We start from the raw sequence: 20672 nt of genomic DNA, 5'->3' as shown, positions 1-20672 counted from the left end.
TTGATATCATCATAATCATGATGAATTGGTGGGAAGCATTCGCTGGATATTGGAAGACAACCATTACATTGTATAAGACCTGTCGAAAATAGTATAATTATGTTTTTACAAAGTTAATTTTACAATTAGATGCACAAAATTAACAGAATGTTGTAAGAGTTACATGACCATCGGTAATCAAAAGTCTATTTGAGACAGAATTGAGCAAAACAGATTTGTGTAACTTTGAATGATAGTCAGATTGAATGAAAATTATTTGAATTCATGTGATGCACAACTAATGTAAACAAAATGAGGTTTTAAAGATATTTGGTGCAAAAAGAGTACAACTGTGGTATATACATGTAATAGCAGACACAAGTCGCAAAATTTAAAACAAAATTGATCAAAGCAAAACGGATACTCAAAATGTATCAAATTTGAGACAATCCCCCTTCTTGGGGGAGTTTTCCGTTTGACACACAGTAAAATCTGGTTGATAGAACATCAAATAAAAAGCCATAAAATTTGCAGCAGTTTATGTACAATATGCCATGAAATAATACAATAAAAATCTTGCATAGATGAGTGATCAAAAGACCTTCTGGTCCGTCATAAATATATACAAAAATAGATATTTACAATACATCAAGAATACTAATATACATTGAGCTGAAGAGATAAATGCATAGCAGCCATCTTGGGTTTATCTGTTTCATCAATACAAAGACCATCATCCAATTCAAATCAACCTGCCCGCATGAAGGGTAACTTGGTGGTCCATAAAATCATTTTGGAGATTATTAAAGCTTTAGATATAAGATCCATATTTTAACTGAATTTGTACTGAACATAAATGATTAATCTTGGCAGTAACAAAAAAATCAACCAATGGACCTGACCTTGACCTTGTCAGAATGATACAAATGGTGGTCAACACAAGGTCATCATATTTTACCTTTGAAGGTCACCATCACCCACAATCTATTTTTCAAATATGCCAACTGCATTTTTTCCAAGTTGTTTGAAATGAGAGCTCGTTGTTATCATTGGGAAAAACGATATTTAGGATGTCGTAATGTATTGATGACTTGTACACCGTTTCAAAGACTGGCCTTGTTTTACTTCGCTCTTTAAGCACCTTCATGCTACCAATTACGCACAGACTCGTAAAAACAAAACATTAAACGATATTTATTAATCCGATATTGCTGAAAAGCTGGCAGTTTATTACAATTCAGACAATCTTGCCCTTTTAAATACTTAACAAAAAAGAACCCATTTCGTGGCCAGTCAATTGATCTGGTCATCAACGGATCTAACCTTAAATGCTTAAATTGAAAATATGACTTCAAATAACCCCGTAATTTCAAGGTTATTGTTAAGTTCAACCTCGTATATTCGTGTAAAAGTGGCAAAAACATACCCCAATCAGCAGTGGTGACTTACATTAACTCACACCCTTAATTTCCTCTCAAAATCAGCAAGATAGCCCTGGCCAACTGCATAAAGTTTACAACAGTCCTGATAATAGTCTTATTCTAGTGATTTGAGATCCAGAGTGGGAATGTTAGCTACATGTAGAATATCGACAGAAATACTTCAGCGTAATCACATTTCACTTATATTTAGGTCAGTTTGGGCGTTTGGACTTAACATCGGCAATGACCGGCTAACGCCCTGGATTGAGGAAAGAAATGAATACTCGCCACTCCCATTATAAAAGTGAAAAGAGAGCATATGCCACTTTCTATAAAGCGAAATCGTTAAACAAATTATTGCACGTCTTATTTCAAACCGACTTCAGAGATATTGCATGTCTATCAACTTCAAAGATTGGAAGAGCTCTTCGTATCAAAGTATGCAAGTCGGGCTATCCAACACCGAGATACTCCGACCTCAGCAATGTAAGTACTCTTATTTGGTTTACTCGCATCTTACATGTAACCCAATAAGTCCTGTCCCGTCCCTCCTTCATAACAGGCAGTTAAAGGACTGCACGATCCCGCAGCCTTGTGTGTCGGGATGAATACATGAAGCTCATCAATACAGATGAACATCACCTCATACGGAATCACAGGGATAAGCAAATGAGTCGGCTTCAATGTTTTCTATGTGCTTTTGCTTGTTTTTACTGACTCCAGCACATCCGTCTCTTCAATGAAAGACAAGTGATGGAGTGGTGACAATTCCCTTGGCTGGTGTCGGTAGTCAAACTGCGTACCACTATATATCCTCTCTAGGGGTAGTGAACTCTACCAAAAGCCGGTTGACAAAACGATTCCAAGTTATTTGGCCGCATTCTGTCAATTTGACCAGAGGACAAGCTTTATCAGAACCGAGTGTGAAAGCACTACACTAGAAGACGCTGAAGCCAACATCAATTTACAAGTACACACATGATTTCATGTTTACTGATATGCGAAACTTATGTTGATGTTAGCCGTTTGAGGTACAATCGATGGTAGCCTTTGGGCAATGCTGTTCGCTGGACTGGGGTAGAGATCTGGATTGGCATAGTAGGGATTGCTGTTTAGACTGGGGACTGGGTGGGGTCTAACTAACTCCTGCTTCAGCTCGCCATAATAGTTGGGCGTTGGATACGGCATACCGTAACAATCAGCGACGTAGGGTTGGAAAGCACGCCTGGGGAAGTTGAAGCTATCAACAGTATCATGGGGAACAGGTCCAATGTCATTATGATACGATGATTGAAATTTGTGAATGTTCGTAAATTTAGCTTCAGAATTGTTCATGGGTTTGAGTTCTGTGAGCGAGACTGGAGATCCTGGATGGCTGTTTGGTGATGCCCGATGATCTGATATCGGACTTAGCTGCGGCGTCTTCTGGTCCATGCAGTCGTAACTGAGGTTGTCCGCCCGCTTTTCCTTATGAAAGCTGTCGTCTAAAGGCTTATCTGCATGTATATTCTCATCACTAAAGAACGCTGTGATGGAAGGCAAGTTTAAGTCCAAAACACTTGCATCACTCTGGGAAAGCAGGTTACCAAATGTTTTCTGAGAGTCTATTTTTCGTTCAGCATTGTCAATATGTGAAATGTTTGTTGACATCTTTGCGCTGTAAAACTCTTGTGTCATACTTGAAACAGTGTTGTCTGCTATGGAGACGGGCATTGGGCCATCCACGAAATCTCTTGGGCTGCTTGAAAGATCACGTGTTAAATCAGCACAATGCATCATGTTTGTATTGGCAGACGTCAGATTGGCTGACGTCACATCGACTGGCAAACTCTCAAGAAACATGCAGTCTGTTTGACATGTCGTTGGATAGGATGGTTGGCTATTCGGAATGGAATCTTTTCTATCACTGAAGAACATATTGTTCATAACGGACACTGGCGGTTCGAATCCTAACAGCATGTGATGCTCCGGTGACTGGCGCTCCTGCTTGAAGTCGAACTGTGTTGGAAGTCGTGGTTCCTCTTTAATGATAGAATGGAATTCTCCATCGTACAGTTGTTTCTGTCTCGCGACCACTTGTGGCACTGGCATTGGTAAGGGGCCATTCTGGGGTGGGAGTTGGTAACTTGAGCATAGGCATTCGAAGGGAGGGCACGAGCAGATGACATCATTACCTGGAAAGATAAAGATAAAGAAGGGCATAAGAAGCTAGTCACTGAGACTGATTGGTAAGATTGGATGTAACTTCTGTAAGAAATCTTAGTTCTGAATGGAAGCTGATGTAAATAACTGGGCATCTTTCAGCGCAGTATCTAGGATTTTGGTCGTAGCTCCAAGTATGATGCGGTTCCTGGACTGCATGGAAAAACTGTTCTTCAGTTTCAAGTTTCTTCCTTTGTTGCCATGAACAACTTTGGTTACAACTTTGCATAGAAGTAAAATACCGAAGAGGACACCATGACACCAGGACACTTAGCAACAGAAGATAACAAGATGTTACGCTAAAGGTATTGCAGTTTCTCTTCAAGAGGAATTTTCCCAATTAGGTGTGACGCAATAACAACTGGTCTTTTGACGAAAAAAGGACTTGGTGGCGACATGTTATCCTTGAAGGGGAAAAAGATAAAACTGTGCAATTTCAGTTGATTAAAATCAGTAGTTTATTCGTGTTCTTGCGAATATGGGTCACTTATCAGACAAGGAGAGGGTGCACTCTGTCACTACAGATTCCATGAATAAACCTCGTAATTCATCATCATTTCATTTGAATCCATGCAGTGAACAAAAGTCACCAAGAACGACCGTTTGATTCTCATTGTTGTGAGATACAAGAATAATTATATGATTTAATGACTTAAATGGCATTAATTTGGCTGTAATTTAGTAATTACATGCACTGACCCGCATCTTCTACATGTATTGGTATATGAAGATGGATATTTGAAGTTGCCATGAGTTGCACAACCAAACTGTTGCTGTCAGAATTACTCTTACATAAAAAGTACTGCTATTAGAATGTCATCGACGGAGTAAACAGGGTAGTTTTGAGGGCATTTACATCCTATTCCTAGCAACAGGACATGCGCAAAATGGTTGCACACGGTATTGGGTGAGCCGTGGGCGTGAGGAAAGTAAGTTATTCAACATGAGGGAAAGGTGGTGTAACGAAATAGCCCAATGCCATCACGGAAAAACTCAACAACAATAGGGTCAACAGAAGCGGGTTACATTCACAGACCAGTTAGGATCTGCCTTCGTTTAAATCAAATCAACAAGTGTTAGTGCCTGCTCATCCAATATTTGGATTCTTGATCTCGTTTTTCTAATTGACAACAAAATTCATATGAAAATCAATTCATTTTATGGACGAATGGAATAGTACAAGGGTTGATGGGGTATTACATCTAATTTTTCAGCACTAAATGGTGTCCGCTGATCAAACACGGTGTTTGATGATCGCACGTGCGTCAAACACGGCCAAACGACCTACGGGTGTCTTTGAAAAGTTCGAAAATCACCATTACCAAGAAAAGATTTTAATTTAGTACATTCATGATTAATTATCTAGATGTCGTAACCTATAATGGGAATTATTTGCATATAATTGTCGACTGATACGGATATTATAGGGGACCGATTAGCAGGATCGGTCATCCAGCAGGTGCCAGTTACCCGACCGGGCCACGTTTTATACCGGCTCCTTTATTTCCATCGATAGCCCGCGGTTGTATCGAACCAAACAACGTCACAAAACTTAAACCATGAATAGGTTTAATACATAGACTTTTCACTTTTGATTCCGTCTTTTGAGAAAAAAAATGAATTGACCTAACGTTTGATAAAGGAAAGCATGGGCAAAGGAGCTCGCGTAGATTAGCTTTTTTTATTTCAAAACAGTGATTAAGAAAGGGCGTGTCTTTGCTGACGCGCCAAATTGGAGTTCCTCCCAATCGACGCTTCAGCACGAAACCTTTTCACAATTCCTTATTTAATCTCGCCATTGGGAAAACTCACTAAATATTACACAAAGTGCTAGTTAACTGTTCGTACAGTTGGTTTTCCGTGTGATTAGCGCGTGAAAAATCACTAAAAAGGAGCAAATTAGGACTAATTTCAATAATCTGAAAATGCTTCGCCAAGCGCACGCACCTGCTCTGTTCAAAGTTGTTAAACTCGCATTTAAACAATCATCGAGGTGATGGGGATTCTTTGGGAGCGTGCTGGTGAAATGTTGCAGCGAGCAGGTCACAGCTTGACGGATTAGTGAGAAACAAACGATAGAATGGGGGCTTGACATCAAGGGGAAGTCCGGTGCCACAACATGAATAATGACACGATCAGCATTAAATCATTATCTTTTGTGGGCAATGGCGTGATGAGGAAATTTTGCCTTTTCTAAAGCAGGTTGTCGGCGAACTTTATCTTCGCTAAAGCCACGAATGTACTACAACAATTAAATTTCACACAACTTTCACCCTAAAGAAATCATTTCTCCGTAATTCATACCTCCAAAGCTTTTAACCGATCAACTGTTGGCAACAACCTAAATTAGAGGAAATTTAACTGGTCATGAACTATCTTCTGTTTTGTATATGATTACTCTGATTGCTCGTAAGTAGTTTATCGTTCACGGACCATCGATTTTTGTGCTAATGCCGCAAACCCACATCATTGAGAATTATTGAGACAGTTATAATACGGGTGACATTGTCTGACACCAGGCGACCATAGACCCGGGCCATAGACATTATTGTTCAAGGGATTTGTGCACGAGTATCTGTCATTAAGCCTAATCATCTCATATGTCCCTTAATGATGTAATGACTTTTACAGCGAAACTGTATTTCGCAGGTGTCTGTTGAAATGTTTGAGATACCCGCACCATCCGAAAACCCCGAGGTCGGGCCGTCGCTGGCATCCTGATGGCATCTTTCGTCGTGTCCATTGTAACGCACGTGGGCCATTGTCCGCACCAATTCAGAGTTGTCCTCGTTGCGCTAGGTTGCATCTCCCGCAGATACGACCATATTGCTGCTCATTGTCTTAATATTCTCAATATGGTTCCCGGGGTGCCTCGACCTCTGAGTTATAGCTGCGAACGGTAGCTTTGAGCATCCCGCAATGACCAAACCCTCCCCTAAACTTCTGCGCCCAAATGTGGCGCGAGTCCGTTGCTCCCCTTGGTGTGCGTCTGCGCTCGGCATCCCACCAAATCGCCCTGTCCCGTTCCCAGCGCGAAGAGCACTTCTTCGAACGACCTGTTGATTAGCAGGATTATGGCCCATAAGGTGAACAATTACAAAAACATCCATCATTGTCATCACCACAATAGAAATTCTCGTTTTTTACGTTGTCTATACGCCATCCCCTTTATGAAGTTACGCGTGTCTCCGCATTCAAATGGATATCATCTAATATTATATGATATTGTGTCTTGGAGATGATCAACTTAAACGCTACCCTCATTACCTCGGTTACATCTGATGACTTTTTTCCGGAGTTCGCGATACAGCCCACCCAGGACTACAATTGGGTACTACAATTGTCTGTTTTTCTACTAAAGCGTGTTAAGGTGTGATATTCGGTTTAATTGTGGCTTGGGGTCTTCTTTCTTGGGTAAGGCAAATCAACTGCCCACGTGCCTCATCATGTGCGGTAATACTCGGGAGGCTAGAAAAATCCAACGCGTGACGTACTACACAGGTCGTTAAAACGCACTATAATGTTATAAATGAAAAAACAGGCCGCCCAGATGGATGGTTTTCGGCATTTTCATTTTAAGCTGCAGCTAAGTCGTCAAAAAAACGATGAAGGATATTTATTGAAGTGAATCAATGACTCAGTTTTCGTCATCCTGCAATTCATATAACTGTCTTTCTGGACCAAAGAACAAATTACTTACCAGATTTTTCTAACTTGGGTACCTTGTAGAGTCGAGAGAGTGTGTCCTGGTCAAACCACATTCGCTTACGTGACGTTCGTTTAACATCAGATAACTAAAAGTATAGAATATACGTAAGATAATCGAATGTGTAAGAATACGTCAGATAATTGAAAAAATTGTACGTCAGATAATTGAGAAGATCCAGACTTCAATATTGTTGTGGGCGTAGAATCCGCCATCATGACCATTGCGTTCTTGAAATAATTTTGCGAGATGTGTGGCACTCCTTCAGTTAAGAACCCCGCTTCTACGAGCTTGCTTTCAAAAACATATTTTCATGGTGTTTGATGACTTGGCAAACAACAAGCACACGATACTGTCGTCATCCTTAACCGGGCATCCTTACCTTAAATTTGTTCTCTTTACTTGAGGTAGCATGTCGTCTTGCTTCTGCTGAAGCCTTGATTTCAGGATAAGGATGATCATGGACCCCCTTAGCTTGGAAATAGATGGCCCCGTTTGTGTGTCGCCAGAAATGGGTGACTGGGTAGCCGCAATGACCGCGGCAGGGCTGGAGCTCAAGTTTACCGGGGCACCGTGGATTCGAACACTGTCTCCCTGGAAAAGAATGTCGAGTGCATGGTTAGAAAATGATATAAAGTTTGGTTGCACATCAGTGTACCATTTTGAAAGTTCTGATGCATGGTTCTTTTTTTAACCAACGTTATCTTTGATGGATGACAATAGAAATAATAATTAGGCCTAGTACAATATTAATCAAATCAATGACAATATAGACCATAATTATTATCCCTGGTTAAATAAAAGATACTAATCCATTCGTTGTTCTTAATTGTAATGTGATTTCCTTTTCGAGCGTTGCTTTTTGGACCAGCCATGCAGTTAATCGTTGAGCGTGATTTAATGGATATAATATGGAATTGACCCAATAAATATTTGAGCCCTTTACGCTTCAGTGTCACAGTGGCGCCTGGCCCTGACCACCTGACCAGGTGGGGGTATCGGTACAAAGGGCCTACAAGCGCGTCCTTTTGTACCGTCCCCTCCTGCAATCAAAGGCTGTCCAAACGCAAATATCCTGTCCACTCTACATAATGTTTAAGCCCATAATGTGCTTTTTCATCTGGCAAAAAGATGACACTTTAGATAAAAGAAGGGCGTCAGGTGCTTCAGTATAAATGAACTTCATCAACATGTAACATGATTGCAAAAGGCCAGGGGCTCAAAGACAATCCTGTTCATTAAAGCTTATAAAAAACATACGCCCGAGTCACAGGACTGCGGGAGGCAACCCTCATCCTTTAAGTGTTTATGATACAAATGGTAAAACTGCTGCAAACTTTTCAATATTGTCGGATATCTGCGATCCTTTAGGCTATTGCTTTTTCTAATAGATCTCGACTCGTGTGTTGGCTGCAACGGAAACGCGCCAACAGACAACGGCAGCCATCAGCAGATGAGACCATCGCGCCGCCATTGTATCCCATCAAGCACCAGGGGCCAGATCCCTTGCTCCGAGGTGCAACCAAGCCTTCTGTGGTGACTGCGCCGCGCAACGATATCAGCGCAAGAAAGAGACCCCGCGTGTTTTGTTGTGGCAGAACGCCGATACTTGGTGCAGACAATCCACCCGCACACCTATCTTTTTGGATCACCCACAGAGCCTAGCCATCGAATCGTCTGCCCTCTCAAATATCATCTTATCATACATTCCATGAAGTTTTTTTGACAACTTGTGTGATTATTATACGTTCACACACCCGAACACAGAAAACAGTGCAAAAAAGCATGGTTGGATATACGGATGATGAGTTTCTTTACATGGTAAACGAGCGGTTTTATCCCTCCTGAAGATTTACAATGGTACCCGATATGGTACCTGAAGTATTTCACTGTTTAAGCAGCCAAGATCTGGCCATCAAAATCACTGAACTGTGATGTGGCCACGACATGACCGACGGTGATGACAAAGCGAGCTCGTGCGCTGGACGGGATTATGTATTTAAGATTCACTTCTACTGCCCAAGGGAATGAAAGAGGAAACCTATGACCATACAAAGCTTTCTAATGATGTCAACGGATCAAGGCAGAAATGACTACATTATGAGCGCATTAGTGCCATCTTCCTTTTACAGATAAACTGTTTGTCATGATGATTTAAAGAGTGGCGGGTAGGGCTGACATGTACGCGTCAGGGTGACAACAAGGGCATAATGGCGTTGGTTAAACAACGAAGACGCTCCCATACACGAAGACAGGCAGACGTCTCCGATATTTATATTATCAAATGCAGTTTGATGTTGGAAAGCGTCCGAAGTGGCGAAAGAAAGGTCCCGTTAAATTGTCCATTCAACTCAATGGGATTAGCCCCAAAATTAAACAGAGTTGGAAGTCGAAAAGCAAACAGTGATCTAATTGGTTTTTATTCATGCTTTTCCTTGTATAATAGCTGTTAGTTGTTTCATGAAATATGCTGGCTTAAGGTCAGGTGGACTGGCCAAGGGAACAATCGCGCATCGACACGCTCTTGGTTTGCTTAATGAAAGAAACCAGCAATTAACTCGTGGATTGCTGAGACTCCTCCGCCAGATCCAACCGACTCCGACGCCCAACCCGATTTTCCCCATCGACCTTTGTCAATCATTGAAAAGTCCAAGGACAAAATTATATTATTTGGTAACATTGCTCAATCGGATGCATATTGCTTTAAAGAATGGGTTTAGCTGATCTGGTTGGTTGCCATAGACTGCAGGGTAGCCCCAAGTGCGAGTAACGGGCCAGGTTGGCATAGGAAAGCGCCTGAGGGGGGATGACCTCAGTCATGAGGCGGATCACTTAATGATGCTAACTCAGTTCCACCCTTTGACAGTTTTCTCGCCGTTCCAGTCTGATTCTCGTGATGGAAAATCATTGAAAACAGAGACTTTTATATTGTCTCGGTGAAATTTTATTTGAATTGCAGTGCTTTGGTGGAATTAATTGGGAAGGATGATATTTCAAATTTAACTCGAACAATAGGTGAATGTTGTTAAGTTTCAAATTAAGCTTCAGTCCGGGACCTGTTTTATTGAACTTTATTAAACTTGGCCACTAAGTTGTCCCTTTGGTGAACATTAAGTGCCCTCGCCTTTTTTCACCACAATAACCTTATATAATTGAACCCCAAGAATCAAGATGGATTCGGCTTGGTGAGAAAATCTCATGAGTATAAACTTAAATCGATTTCTCACAGTCAGGTCTATCAACCATTAACAATGACACTTAAATTGATTATCTGAAGGTTGACACCGATGGTTCAAGTACTCATCAAAAGCTTTCCAACAAATAGCCATCATTCAACTTACCAATTTGTTTCTTCCTTGCTTTGTCGCATATTGCCGGTCTGAGGTGAATCCTATCTCCTTTCTCTGAGACGCAGGCCATATTGCAGACTAGGACACCAAGGCATGACTTCTTGAGGATGTTGACGTTGTGGTTGTTGGTATTCCGCATGGCCCAGCCACTGCAGTGACGCCTCGCATCCTCGCTCGTCTCGGTGTAAACAGCCCGACAGTGACCGTTTGGCCATTCGTTGTATTCTTCTAATTCTGGGGGCTGAAAAGTAATTTTGCAAATGTATTATCAAATTATATTTCCCGGCGCTTTGTCAGCTGCTCAAGGCCATGTAGTCTCCCAGTTCGAAGTTTGGTATCATTCAAGCTGAGGAGACGGATGAGAGAGGTAATAACGTTTTGCCGTCACCGGAACAGTAAAGGCAAGAAACTAACCTGTTATACCGACTGACTAGTATAGGCACTGTTGTTTCAGCACCTGCGGTTGAGATGTTTTTTTTGGATCTAGCGTCAATATCATATGATATATGATATCATATTCTGATGTTAAATGAACGATTGACCATTCAGATTGAGAATCTTTCGTTGTACGTATACATGTCACAACCAGGGGGCTATTTGTGAATATAAGTGCCGGGAACATTGTCAAGAATGCATGTATAGATGAAATAAACCGCATCCATCAATGCGCTTTTTCGTTGAAAGCCATTGGGTCGATCCATATATTCATAATTGTTATACCAGGCACCTGTTGAGAATTTACGGTGACAAATCATCATTTCTTTACGCTGGAGCTCCTAGATCTTGTTTCCAAGTCTTTATTCCGATTTCTGCCGATATGTACGAACACGTGTGGGATCACTGAAGTCAGGTCACAATCGTATTAATGTAAATCTCAGATGGTTTCGGGAACGGCCATAGCTCGAAGCCAACTCGCCATCACCCAAGGGCTCATAATCCGATAGGGTTCGAGAATAAGGGCATAGCCTGCAGCAATGCATTTGAAATAAATGATTCGAAATTCATACGACGATTGTGTTGTCGGAAAGGAGGTGTTAGGAGCAATGGAGGAAATTCACCTGGTCCTCCGTCTGTGTCACGCTAAGGTCAGTCTAAATGTACAGTTGTGACACAGAAATGTACACGATAATCAAGTGTTCTTGCACAGAAAGGCAGTTGGACGGGCAGACGATATATTTGACTATTGATATTGAGCCAGGGGTCTACCCTTCAGCTATAGATCTGATTAATATTTTGGAATCATTTAGCATTGTGCCCAAGCCAACCTTTCCTTGAGGCTCAAATTCGTCAGGGGTCAAAAATCCAAGATTTGACATAACGCCCCGCAGAAGGCTTTGATTTCAAATTGGAGAGAAACGAAGGTTGGGGCTTCACTTTCAACCGTCGAGGCACATCATCTTGATTTTGATGCTTGGATGGCGGAAACCTGTTCAGTTTCCAGTTCCTAATGGAGGAAATGGTACGGGGACAATGGCACACATCCACAGACCGAACCTGGTAACTTTCAATTCGGAAAAAAACATATTGTTGCTGAACTATAATTTACTAAGCAGACACAATTTGTACTCTGTACAACTTTGACCCAGCTTTAGGAATGTCATCTGTGGCCTACCACCCCTGCGTTGCCAGCGACCAAACCGCAAGTCCCCCGCTGATTAGCCCCTCATTAAACAGTTCATCCTCCACTCCCAAGTCAATTCTTATAACACCTTCAAAATCCTTGAACTCCATTGAGCAGCTTAGTGCAGGATGGGAGCTGTGATTCCATTATCTAAGCTTTAGTGTGGATATCCATCCTTTTAAAATTAACAATTCATTCTCAATTGCGAAGAATAGGATGGCCCGTCTTGGCTGCCAAGAATCATTTGAGAGATCATGAATGACATTGACAAGGACCTCTCATCCCAAGGACAGCCATGTTTTTCCATTCAATGCTGGTTTGTTGACGATGATGATCGCGGTTGTGGAAGAATGGTCGCCAATGGCGTCTTTGTCATCTTGACAGCGTTCCTGGTTTTAACCACTGCCACTTGAGCAAAATGCGCATCATTTGTTGAAAATATATCTTTATTTTTTTTATAAATTGCTAAGATCCGAGAAAATTTACCTACACTGGGTATTTTTTAGTTGCTTACACGTATAATTACTTTCGGTTTTTTAGACAAAAATGGGTGATAACACCAACTAGAAGTCACCTATAGTAAGCTGACGACCAGAGCGTTTCTGTTACTAAATGTATCCTAAGAACAGAACTAAGCACATCAATGCTATCTTAAATTTGATGTAAAATGGTTGTTTTGTGGTGTCAAGTTGCGAACAACCACGTCATTGCGTCATTCTAAACTTGAGACTGTATCACGTTGGTAAAGTACGACACGCCCCTCTCAGGAATCCATCAAAGTGAGGGGCAAGGGTTTTTCTATTAGGGCTGCCTAATAGACAAATGCAACATGTGCACCATAGTTACATAGGATTCAAATTACGTCCTCTCGTCTCAAGATCTGATCATTCGATGGATTGAGTTTCCGTTTCGGGGGTCGAGAAAGCATCATGTGTTATTGTAACCCCAGAAAAGTTCTCAGAGAATTTGAAGAAACAAATCAGTGAGGTGAAACGAGGGGTCACGAACTAAAGTGGGCGTTGGGGTGCCCTTTTCCCTGCAATATTGGGTAACACTTTGTCTGGGATGACATCCTAATGTCATGCTTAACACCCTTCAAGCGATTAATGCTCCGGCGGTTTGGGCAAGAGGGGAACTTGATTTTTTGCTTGATTGGAACTGAATTTATATAATACATGTATGTTCTTTTGGAGCAGGGGGATTCTGTTGCAAAACTGGCGACAAAGGGTCAAATTCCAGTGCTTTAATTGTCTAAATCTATATGTCAAGTTTGATTTCTCATGGTCTTTAAATCCGGCTTTTTTCTTCAGAACTCGAAAAACATGTGGTCGTCGGTGACCTTGACCTTGACCATCTGCGACAATTTGCGAGCACATTTTGATGATGTTCGGTCCGCCATGAAACAGGTGTCGTCGCTGATTAACATCCAAAGTCATCAACTATTAGAATCAATGGTCATTAATTGGCGAAGTTCTATCATTCAATGTTGCTTCTTTGGGCTGATAAAAATGATGAGCCTTCTTTCTGCTCATATCATATGCCATGTGTATCGCCTTTTCGAAATAGACAGCCATTGCATGCTTTCAATCGAGAGAACAAAAAAGCCATGAGTTCTCGTAAAAAAAGGAGCTGACTTACCGTTGGCAGTATGTTATCGTTGATGTCCCACTGGTGTCTTGCCTCGGGATCCCTCTGTTCATCGTGCTGGTGAGCACCAACGATCTGATACGAGGTATCTTCTGAGAGAGTCATGTTCGCCGGTAGACGTTTACGAGATCGCTTTTTCTGAAAAATACAAAAATTGCAAATTTTAGCTCAATAATACCAATTTTAATAAGATTTGATTAATTGTGTGTCAAAAATATCGTCGATGCCGTTCGTTAGATAAAAGCAATTTGGCCACTGAAAATAAAAATGCTGAGAATTGCTAAAAAATAAGGCTGAAAAGGCCGCTGGAACGCCGAAATGCTTATATGCATGTACCTTTTTGGAAGTAACAACAAACTTGTCAGTCGTGCCATATGGCGTGATTGATGGAGATGAGGCGACATTCTGTTGCATCCCATAGGGGATGTGTATCAAAACGGGCATCTCGTGACTACTGTAGTTAGCAGGTTCCCTGTAAGGACTGCAGAGATCAGGCATTTCCACTCCCAACTCACTCATACTGCCGAATATTACCAATGAGGAATTTGTGAGGGAATACATGAATAATGGGAAGCGTCATGCAATATCTAATGACACTTATATAATGACACTGTACGTACAGTTATACATGTAAACATCCTCGGCTTTTTGGAGTTATGTAAGGCCAATTAATGATGTGACGTATCAAACAGCATCGATGCACAATGCAGGCCTATTCAAAAATGATAAAATATACCATCTGCCAATGTTGGCAGGCAGAGGATATTTGTATCTGACAGTGGTACATGTAAGAAATCTATAGTCATTAAAGTTTCTATTAAATGGCAAAAACTCTGATGACCGGAAGAAGTCTGACCATGAAACAACTCGATAACCCGATGAAAGTCTATACCTTAAAAACCCAGTCAAACAGTTGACTGAATACAGAAGTTCTTTAATGGTTTAGGGTAGCTCATTCATTCATTCAATTTAAGCCAGATCAACAAAGTCGATATTTTTCGCTAAAATGCGTTATTTTCAAATGAAAAATGTCGGAAATGTTGCATGGTTTGGTTTCCGTAGAAACATGGTACAAGGCGGGAGGGGTGCAAAACTTGTTGGAGTCGCCCAAGAAAATCCATGAAAAACATCTTCGCACTACTGTTCAATGTCATTATAGAGGCCTAACTAAACCAGAAGGCTATCCCAGGCTTCGATACTGACGATGTTGACCCTCAACAGAGGAGAAGTGTTAGAGAGAAAATGCAGAAGAAATACGGGTTATATTTACGTAGTCTCTAAAGAGAAAAACCATGTCGCTTCCCTGTGTCTCTGTGTCGAAGTGTGAGGAAAAAGATATTTGCCAGCAATGATCAATAGTTGTAGGCCCTTGATTGAATCTGATGACACTATCTTGCGTAATGCAAACACACAAAAGGCTCATCAATGCCCACGCAACGCAACTACGAGAACATGCCTATAATGGGGTTTTCGTAACCCTTCGGAAGGAGCAGTTAGCTTCAGTATACTGTTTCGTTCTCGTTAACATATTACATAATAATGCGGGAGGGTCAAATTGATTTTGTGACTAATAAAGGGTGTAACATAAGTGGATAGGCCTAAATTGATTGCGATTTCTACAGGGTGTAACAAAATATACTGTACTACCAGTTGTGGAATTGAGAGGTACTACACCGATTTTAGAAAGCTTCCACTTGTCATAATTATGTGTCGCTTTTCCGTGTTATCATGACCTTCCTTTCCGGGAATGATCATAACATATTTTGTTACACTAATTGGTCTATTTGCTACTTTCTATTATAGAATTTGTATTTTTTCACATTTTCCATTATTTGAATTGCATTTGTACTGATGCAGTTATTTATGATATCCTAGTCGTTTTAAATGCAGCTATCATTGCTGTCGAAGTTTTCGGCATCACTGACATCGTAAGATTACGTATTGACGAAAATATATACTTGTACTTGGAAAGGAAAAAATCCTACATCATGAATGAAATGAGTCCATGTAATATAAAATTGTTACGTCACCGTTGTTGATGATTGATGCAAATTGGGGCCATTTGGCTCAGTCGCATCATATCTAAGTTACTTTGGCCATTTTTATTACATGACTTTTCGCGTTACCATTTTCATCTTTTGATTTGGTCTATATGCAGTCTGGTCTATGTAACAATAATTTGGCAGCTTGGCGTAATTTTCCACTATAGAACGCGCCGAATGTCTATTACTCGCTTACTATTGACCACTGCGTGATTCCCACGCATCCTCAAGACCAACGACTAAGAATTGTTGACTTTTACTCTAAAAAGTCGGCAAATCCGAGCATAAATTCCTGCCGAACGAGTCCAGTGTTATCAGGCGACACGCGACGAAAGATACTAGTATGTACATGTATGTAGTTCAAGTATCGCGTTGAGAACAAGATGGCCGCCGGCGCGTGCCTAAATCAAAAAGGCACGCGGAACTCGGCAGACGATGGTTATAAAAGCAGATATACATGAGTCAGTTGGTCGCCGGATGGCAAACAAATTCTAGATATACTTAGATATTACATCAAAACAACTCACCAGCTACAATTTTGTTCGGAATTGTGCCATAAATTTGGGCAGGGCTGAGCAACCGGACTGCAACAGGTTCCCCACTGGAGCGGGCATTGTTTGTGAATTTGCGGGGGAATTCAAACAGATTTTACCAATCTTACCGTGCTGGGCTATTCATGGTGGCAGCTGTTAAACTGTGATTTTCATTGGTCAAAATATATCAAAACGGTTCTCGAGATGCATGGCACTTTAGCGGCGCAAGACACCTGTGGAATGCCGCGTCGGGCAAGGAGACATGCAAGAAGAAAGCGTACGCGATATTGGCTTGGTGTCGGTTTTCTTATGCCCACTTTTACCGGCCATTAAACCAACGAATACTGGTTCTGTGCTTAATCAATCGAGATGACGGGGTGGTTTTTTTGTTCAATGCACATATCAGAACAGAGGCAATATGGATGGCTTTTAAACAGTTATGTCCTCAGTCGTATCATTTTGTTCGATCTGTTAATCAAATACCCCTATGTCACCAAGTTCGGTAATCGAACACAGTTAAGTCAATTATAGTGATAGGGCAACTATTCAGGAGTTTTAGATTTAACGAATTAAACATATCCACCACGCGGACACAAACTACGTAAACAACAGATGGGCAAATTTGCTTAACTTGACTATCTTGTCTCATGATATTGTAATTAGCTATTTCCATATCATAGGCCTGATAGCCTGAAGCTTAGCGGTCATTGAACAAAACTTTTTCGTGTTAAGTGTGTAAAAGTGGTTCTGCGTTGTTGAAATTAACCAAAAGCGCGGATCTAATGCATAGTTCCAGAGGTCCATTATAGGGGACACTACATGTACCCGCAGGGAAATCGGAACATGTTGGTATTGACAAAATTTAGTGTTTTGGCGTAAATTTTCTAATGCATCGGAACGACCCTCTTAAAACTATTGGCATCGTATGAATAATCCTGATAGCTTTCTGATGCACAAGGCATGACATTGGTGCACTATGAGAATCTCTATCTGTGGTGCCCAAGGAGAGAATTTCAGGTGGGCCAACAACAACCCAGGCTCCTTTTAATGGACGACTGGAGGCTTAAAGAACAGAGTATCGTCCCTTTTCTGCCAAAATGTCAATTTCTGTGACAACAACTTGCGGAAGGAGGCGCGAAGCATCGATAAGACCCCACCACCGAAAGACCTCCGTAGACGACCATGCCGACCATAAACGGACCGTAGGATGCCAGGGGCGTGGCGCCCGTCAAGAACGATGTAGACCAACTCGAAACCCAATGCTCACGGAGTTAAAATTTGAAAAGCGGGTCCATTTAACTTGTCATAAGTGTTGTACACGTTAACCTTGAAGAGAGGCGGTGGTGTGTAGTTAAGTCTCATTCAGATGCTCTGCACTTTAGTAAATTATACTTAAGGTTTGAGAAGTTACCTCTTTGGTGATAGACAAATGAATGATGGTAGATAGCTACACCTAAAAATAGGTTATCCTTGTCGATTATGTAGTCCTAACCTAAAGGAAGAGACTTTGTCCGGTCCTTGAAAGTAAATTGTAGAACGGATACCTAGAAGTTTCCCTTGGCCTGGTAATGCATTGCAGCAAGAATCCTGGTATTATATTGTAATGTATTATATTTTTTCAACAGTGTAACCAAGTATTTCAGTGTAACGAGATAAAGATAAGCGACACTCTTGGCATGACTGATTCTCAACTCACATGCAGCCAGATTCTTACATACAACTCTGGAAGTTAGAGTTACCCGGATGCCACTACGTCACTTTAATCATATCAAAGTGAAAAAGCGGCAATAAATAATGATAAGTAAGTTCACATACCTTGTTATTTAATTCCTATGAGAAGTTCCTCATCAGTGTCCTTAAGGTAACATATATTTGGGATTGGAAAATAAATGTCCGCCAAATGATGCCAATAAGTTTACTCCGTATTTAAGTGTATTAACTATAGTCCCTTCTTTGTCGAGCCCGAATTTGCGTGATGTTACTTGATCGGTGTCTATCAGTGATCTGCCCCTCCATGTGCAACCCATCGCCCTTTTATCCTTGCGCGCCCTTCCGTCGGGCAGGTGACAGTCATTGTTTTTATTGGCCTGTCATCCGTGGGGCCCCGTGTAAGGGAAAATAGAGGGGTCTTTCCAAACTACAGGCTAATTACATATGTATGGGCGATAACTTTGCATGTCAAAGGAGTCGCGTGCCTGTCCCCCGACATGCCACGGGAATCACAATGAGGCGTGGCCGCGGTCGCATGTCTCCAACCAATCGGATTTCACCGCCGAACAACAAGTGTCTGTCATAGCGTCCCGTATTGGATGAATGAAACTTTTTCTTTATTGATTCTTCTTTTATGAATCTGGAGACAACAGGTAGTCTAGCTTTGAATAGATGGCAAAGGCGACGACGGCGAAGTTGCAGAGTTTGCACCATCGTCGCGTATAGAGCGTTGACACGAATGAGACATTTTTTCTTTCCGTCTCAAAACAGATCATATGAGCATTTTCAAAATGCGCTGGAAAATATTCCGAATTGTACATGTATATTGACAACTTCCAACACTTACGACATCACACAGGAAAACCAACCATTTTAGACGCCCTATAATGATAGAGATGGTTTTAGAGTTTGACTATAAAAATGTGAGTTTGCAGAAAAGAAACATGATTAAAACCTCATATAGTGTCAGTGCAAGGACATGTATAGGTGGCCAACGGACATTCTAGTGAAAGAAGGCACACTGTATACTTGACATGATATCCGAGGGTTAAGACGATATGTCTTATCAGAATCCATTTAAGATAAGAAAAAAATAGATGAGAACCAACCACGTGATTAGAGAGAAAAACGGAACGCAACAAGTGAATTTGAATATTATCTTTGTTTAAATCGCTGATGAAATCAAACTAGTTATTTTCCACAAAATGCCAGTGTGTGTTATTCGATATCATAACGTCTATCGTTCCGCCAAAGCGGCAAGATTGTGCTGGATATTATCTCTAAATTACACTGTCAGTTTCATGATCATGAAATGATAGAATTGTTCAAGGGTTATTCAATTCAAATCTGACGATTAGAACGATAAGTCGAGACATGGATATCGTTTTTAAAAACTTCATTAATTTTTTATCCTTGTTGCCTGATTGTGCTTTTTGAAGACAATGGAGGCAGGTGCAGTGATAAGCTGTATCGAGTTTCGGGGAAGTTGTGGTTCGAGAGTGTGCTATACCACCAAAAAGCAACATTTCCGATGAAGGATGGCGCCAGCGTTTGCGTTATCTCGGCTCAATGCTTACGCCAGCTTAAAGTCAACATACGAATGATTGCTCCGGGAATGCCAATCTCGTCTTGTTGCTGATAATTCAAAGCGAACTGATAAGTCATTTTCAAATGGGCTTCCGATCAAGATAATGGCGTCAACGTTGGCGATATCTCGGCTGCTGCTTTTAAGAACCAAACGCTCAGCGTTTCGGCAGAATGAAGGGGCTATTTTGTGCGATTGCGGACCGGTGATGTTCGTTCAGGATACGGTGTTCGTTCAGGCCTGTTTAAGGTAGCCTATAACCGCCAGAAACGGATATTAACCGTTGATCACATAGAAACCATGAAAAGCAAACGAAGACTGGACTGTGAAGGGGAAAAGTGAACTTGAAACACTGACGTTGAATAATTACGTGGGTGCCTTTAATTGGATAGAAACATGTATAAGTGACATATGATACTCACACAATCAGTTACAATAATATTTATGAAAGTAAAACTGTGACAACGTTTCATAATGTTTAAATTCTGGGATTGTGGCTTCGGACGAGATGGAAAGGATCTTCATGTCGGGTATCTTGGCAACATGACTTCCTGTGAAAGAAACTATGAAAAGTTGAACTTCATTTTATAATCATAGACCCCGAGTCACGACAGGAAAACCTACCCGCCCCGTTGGCTGTTGCCCAGATTACAATCACTCTGGCGAGGAGAATTGAGACCCTTGAGTTGCCCTTTCGTGTTACTGATTATGTTTACTGTTTGTACACAACCTTTAATTTCCATATTGTCTCAAGGTCCCATGGGTCCCTCCTCCTCAGGGGCGTATAAAGCGACAAAAATGGGCCGCTAATTAAAGTGGTGATTCGTGCGCCTCATTTTAATTGAGTTTAATTCGAGTCGTACACAGCAACGTGAA

The 20672-nt window shown here is 41.3% G+C and overlaps 1 protein-coding gene across 1 annotated transcript; it reads right to left on the bottom strand.

Annotated features, from left to right (window-relative positions):
* Positions 1–89: 89 nt before the first annotated feature.
* Positions 90–18050, bottom strand: LOC135486575 (uncharacterized). The gene is made up of 6 exons (XM_064769459.1): positions 17994–18050; positions 13918–14064; positions 10650–10899; positions 7691–7902; positions 7303–7396; positions 90–3574 (listed from the first exon to the last, which is right to left on the bottom strand). Exons 2-6 carry the CDS (start codon positions 14029–14031, stop codon positions 2391–2393), a joined length of 1854 nt encoding a protein of 617 aa, XP_064625529.1. The 5' UTR covers positions 14032–14064; positions 17994–18050; the 3' UTR covers positions 90–2390.
* Between the last annotated feature and the right edge of the window lie 2622 nt (positions 18051–20672).

The sequence above is a fragment of the Lineus longissimus genome, chromosome 4, assembly GCF_910592395.1.
Source record: "Lineus longissimus chromosome 4, tnLinLong1.2, whole genome shotgun sequence".
Classification (NCBI taxonomy): Eukaryota; Metazoa; Nemertea; class Pilidiophora; order Heteronemertea; family Lineidae; genus Lineus; species Lineus longissimus.
This window is presented reverse-complemented; position numbering and strand designations above follow the sequence as displayed.

Bases quoted from the DNA above. Each gene is read 5' to 3' on its own strand.
- LOC135486575 (XM_064769459.1), bottom strand. From the start codon at position 14,031: ATGACTCTCTCAGAAGATACCTCGTATCAGATCGTTGGTGCTCACCAG. The intron at 10,900-13,917 runs GTAAGTCAGCTC...ATTACTTTTCAG, and splicing joins ACGATAACATACTGCCAACG to CCCCCAGAATTAGAAGAATA. The intron at 7,903-10,649 runs GTAAGTTGAATG...ATTCTTTTCCAG, and splicing joins AGCAAGGAAGAAACAAATTG to GGAGACAGTGTTCGAATCCA.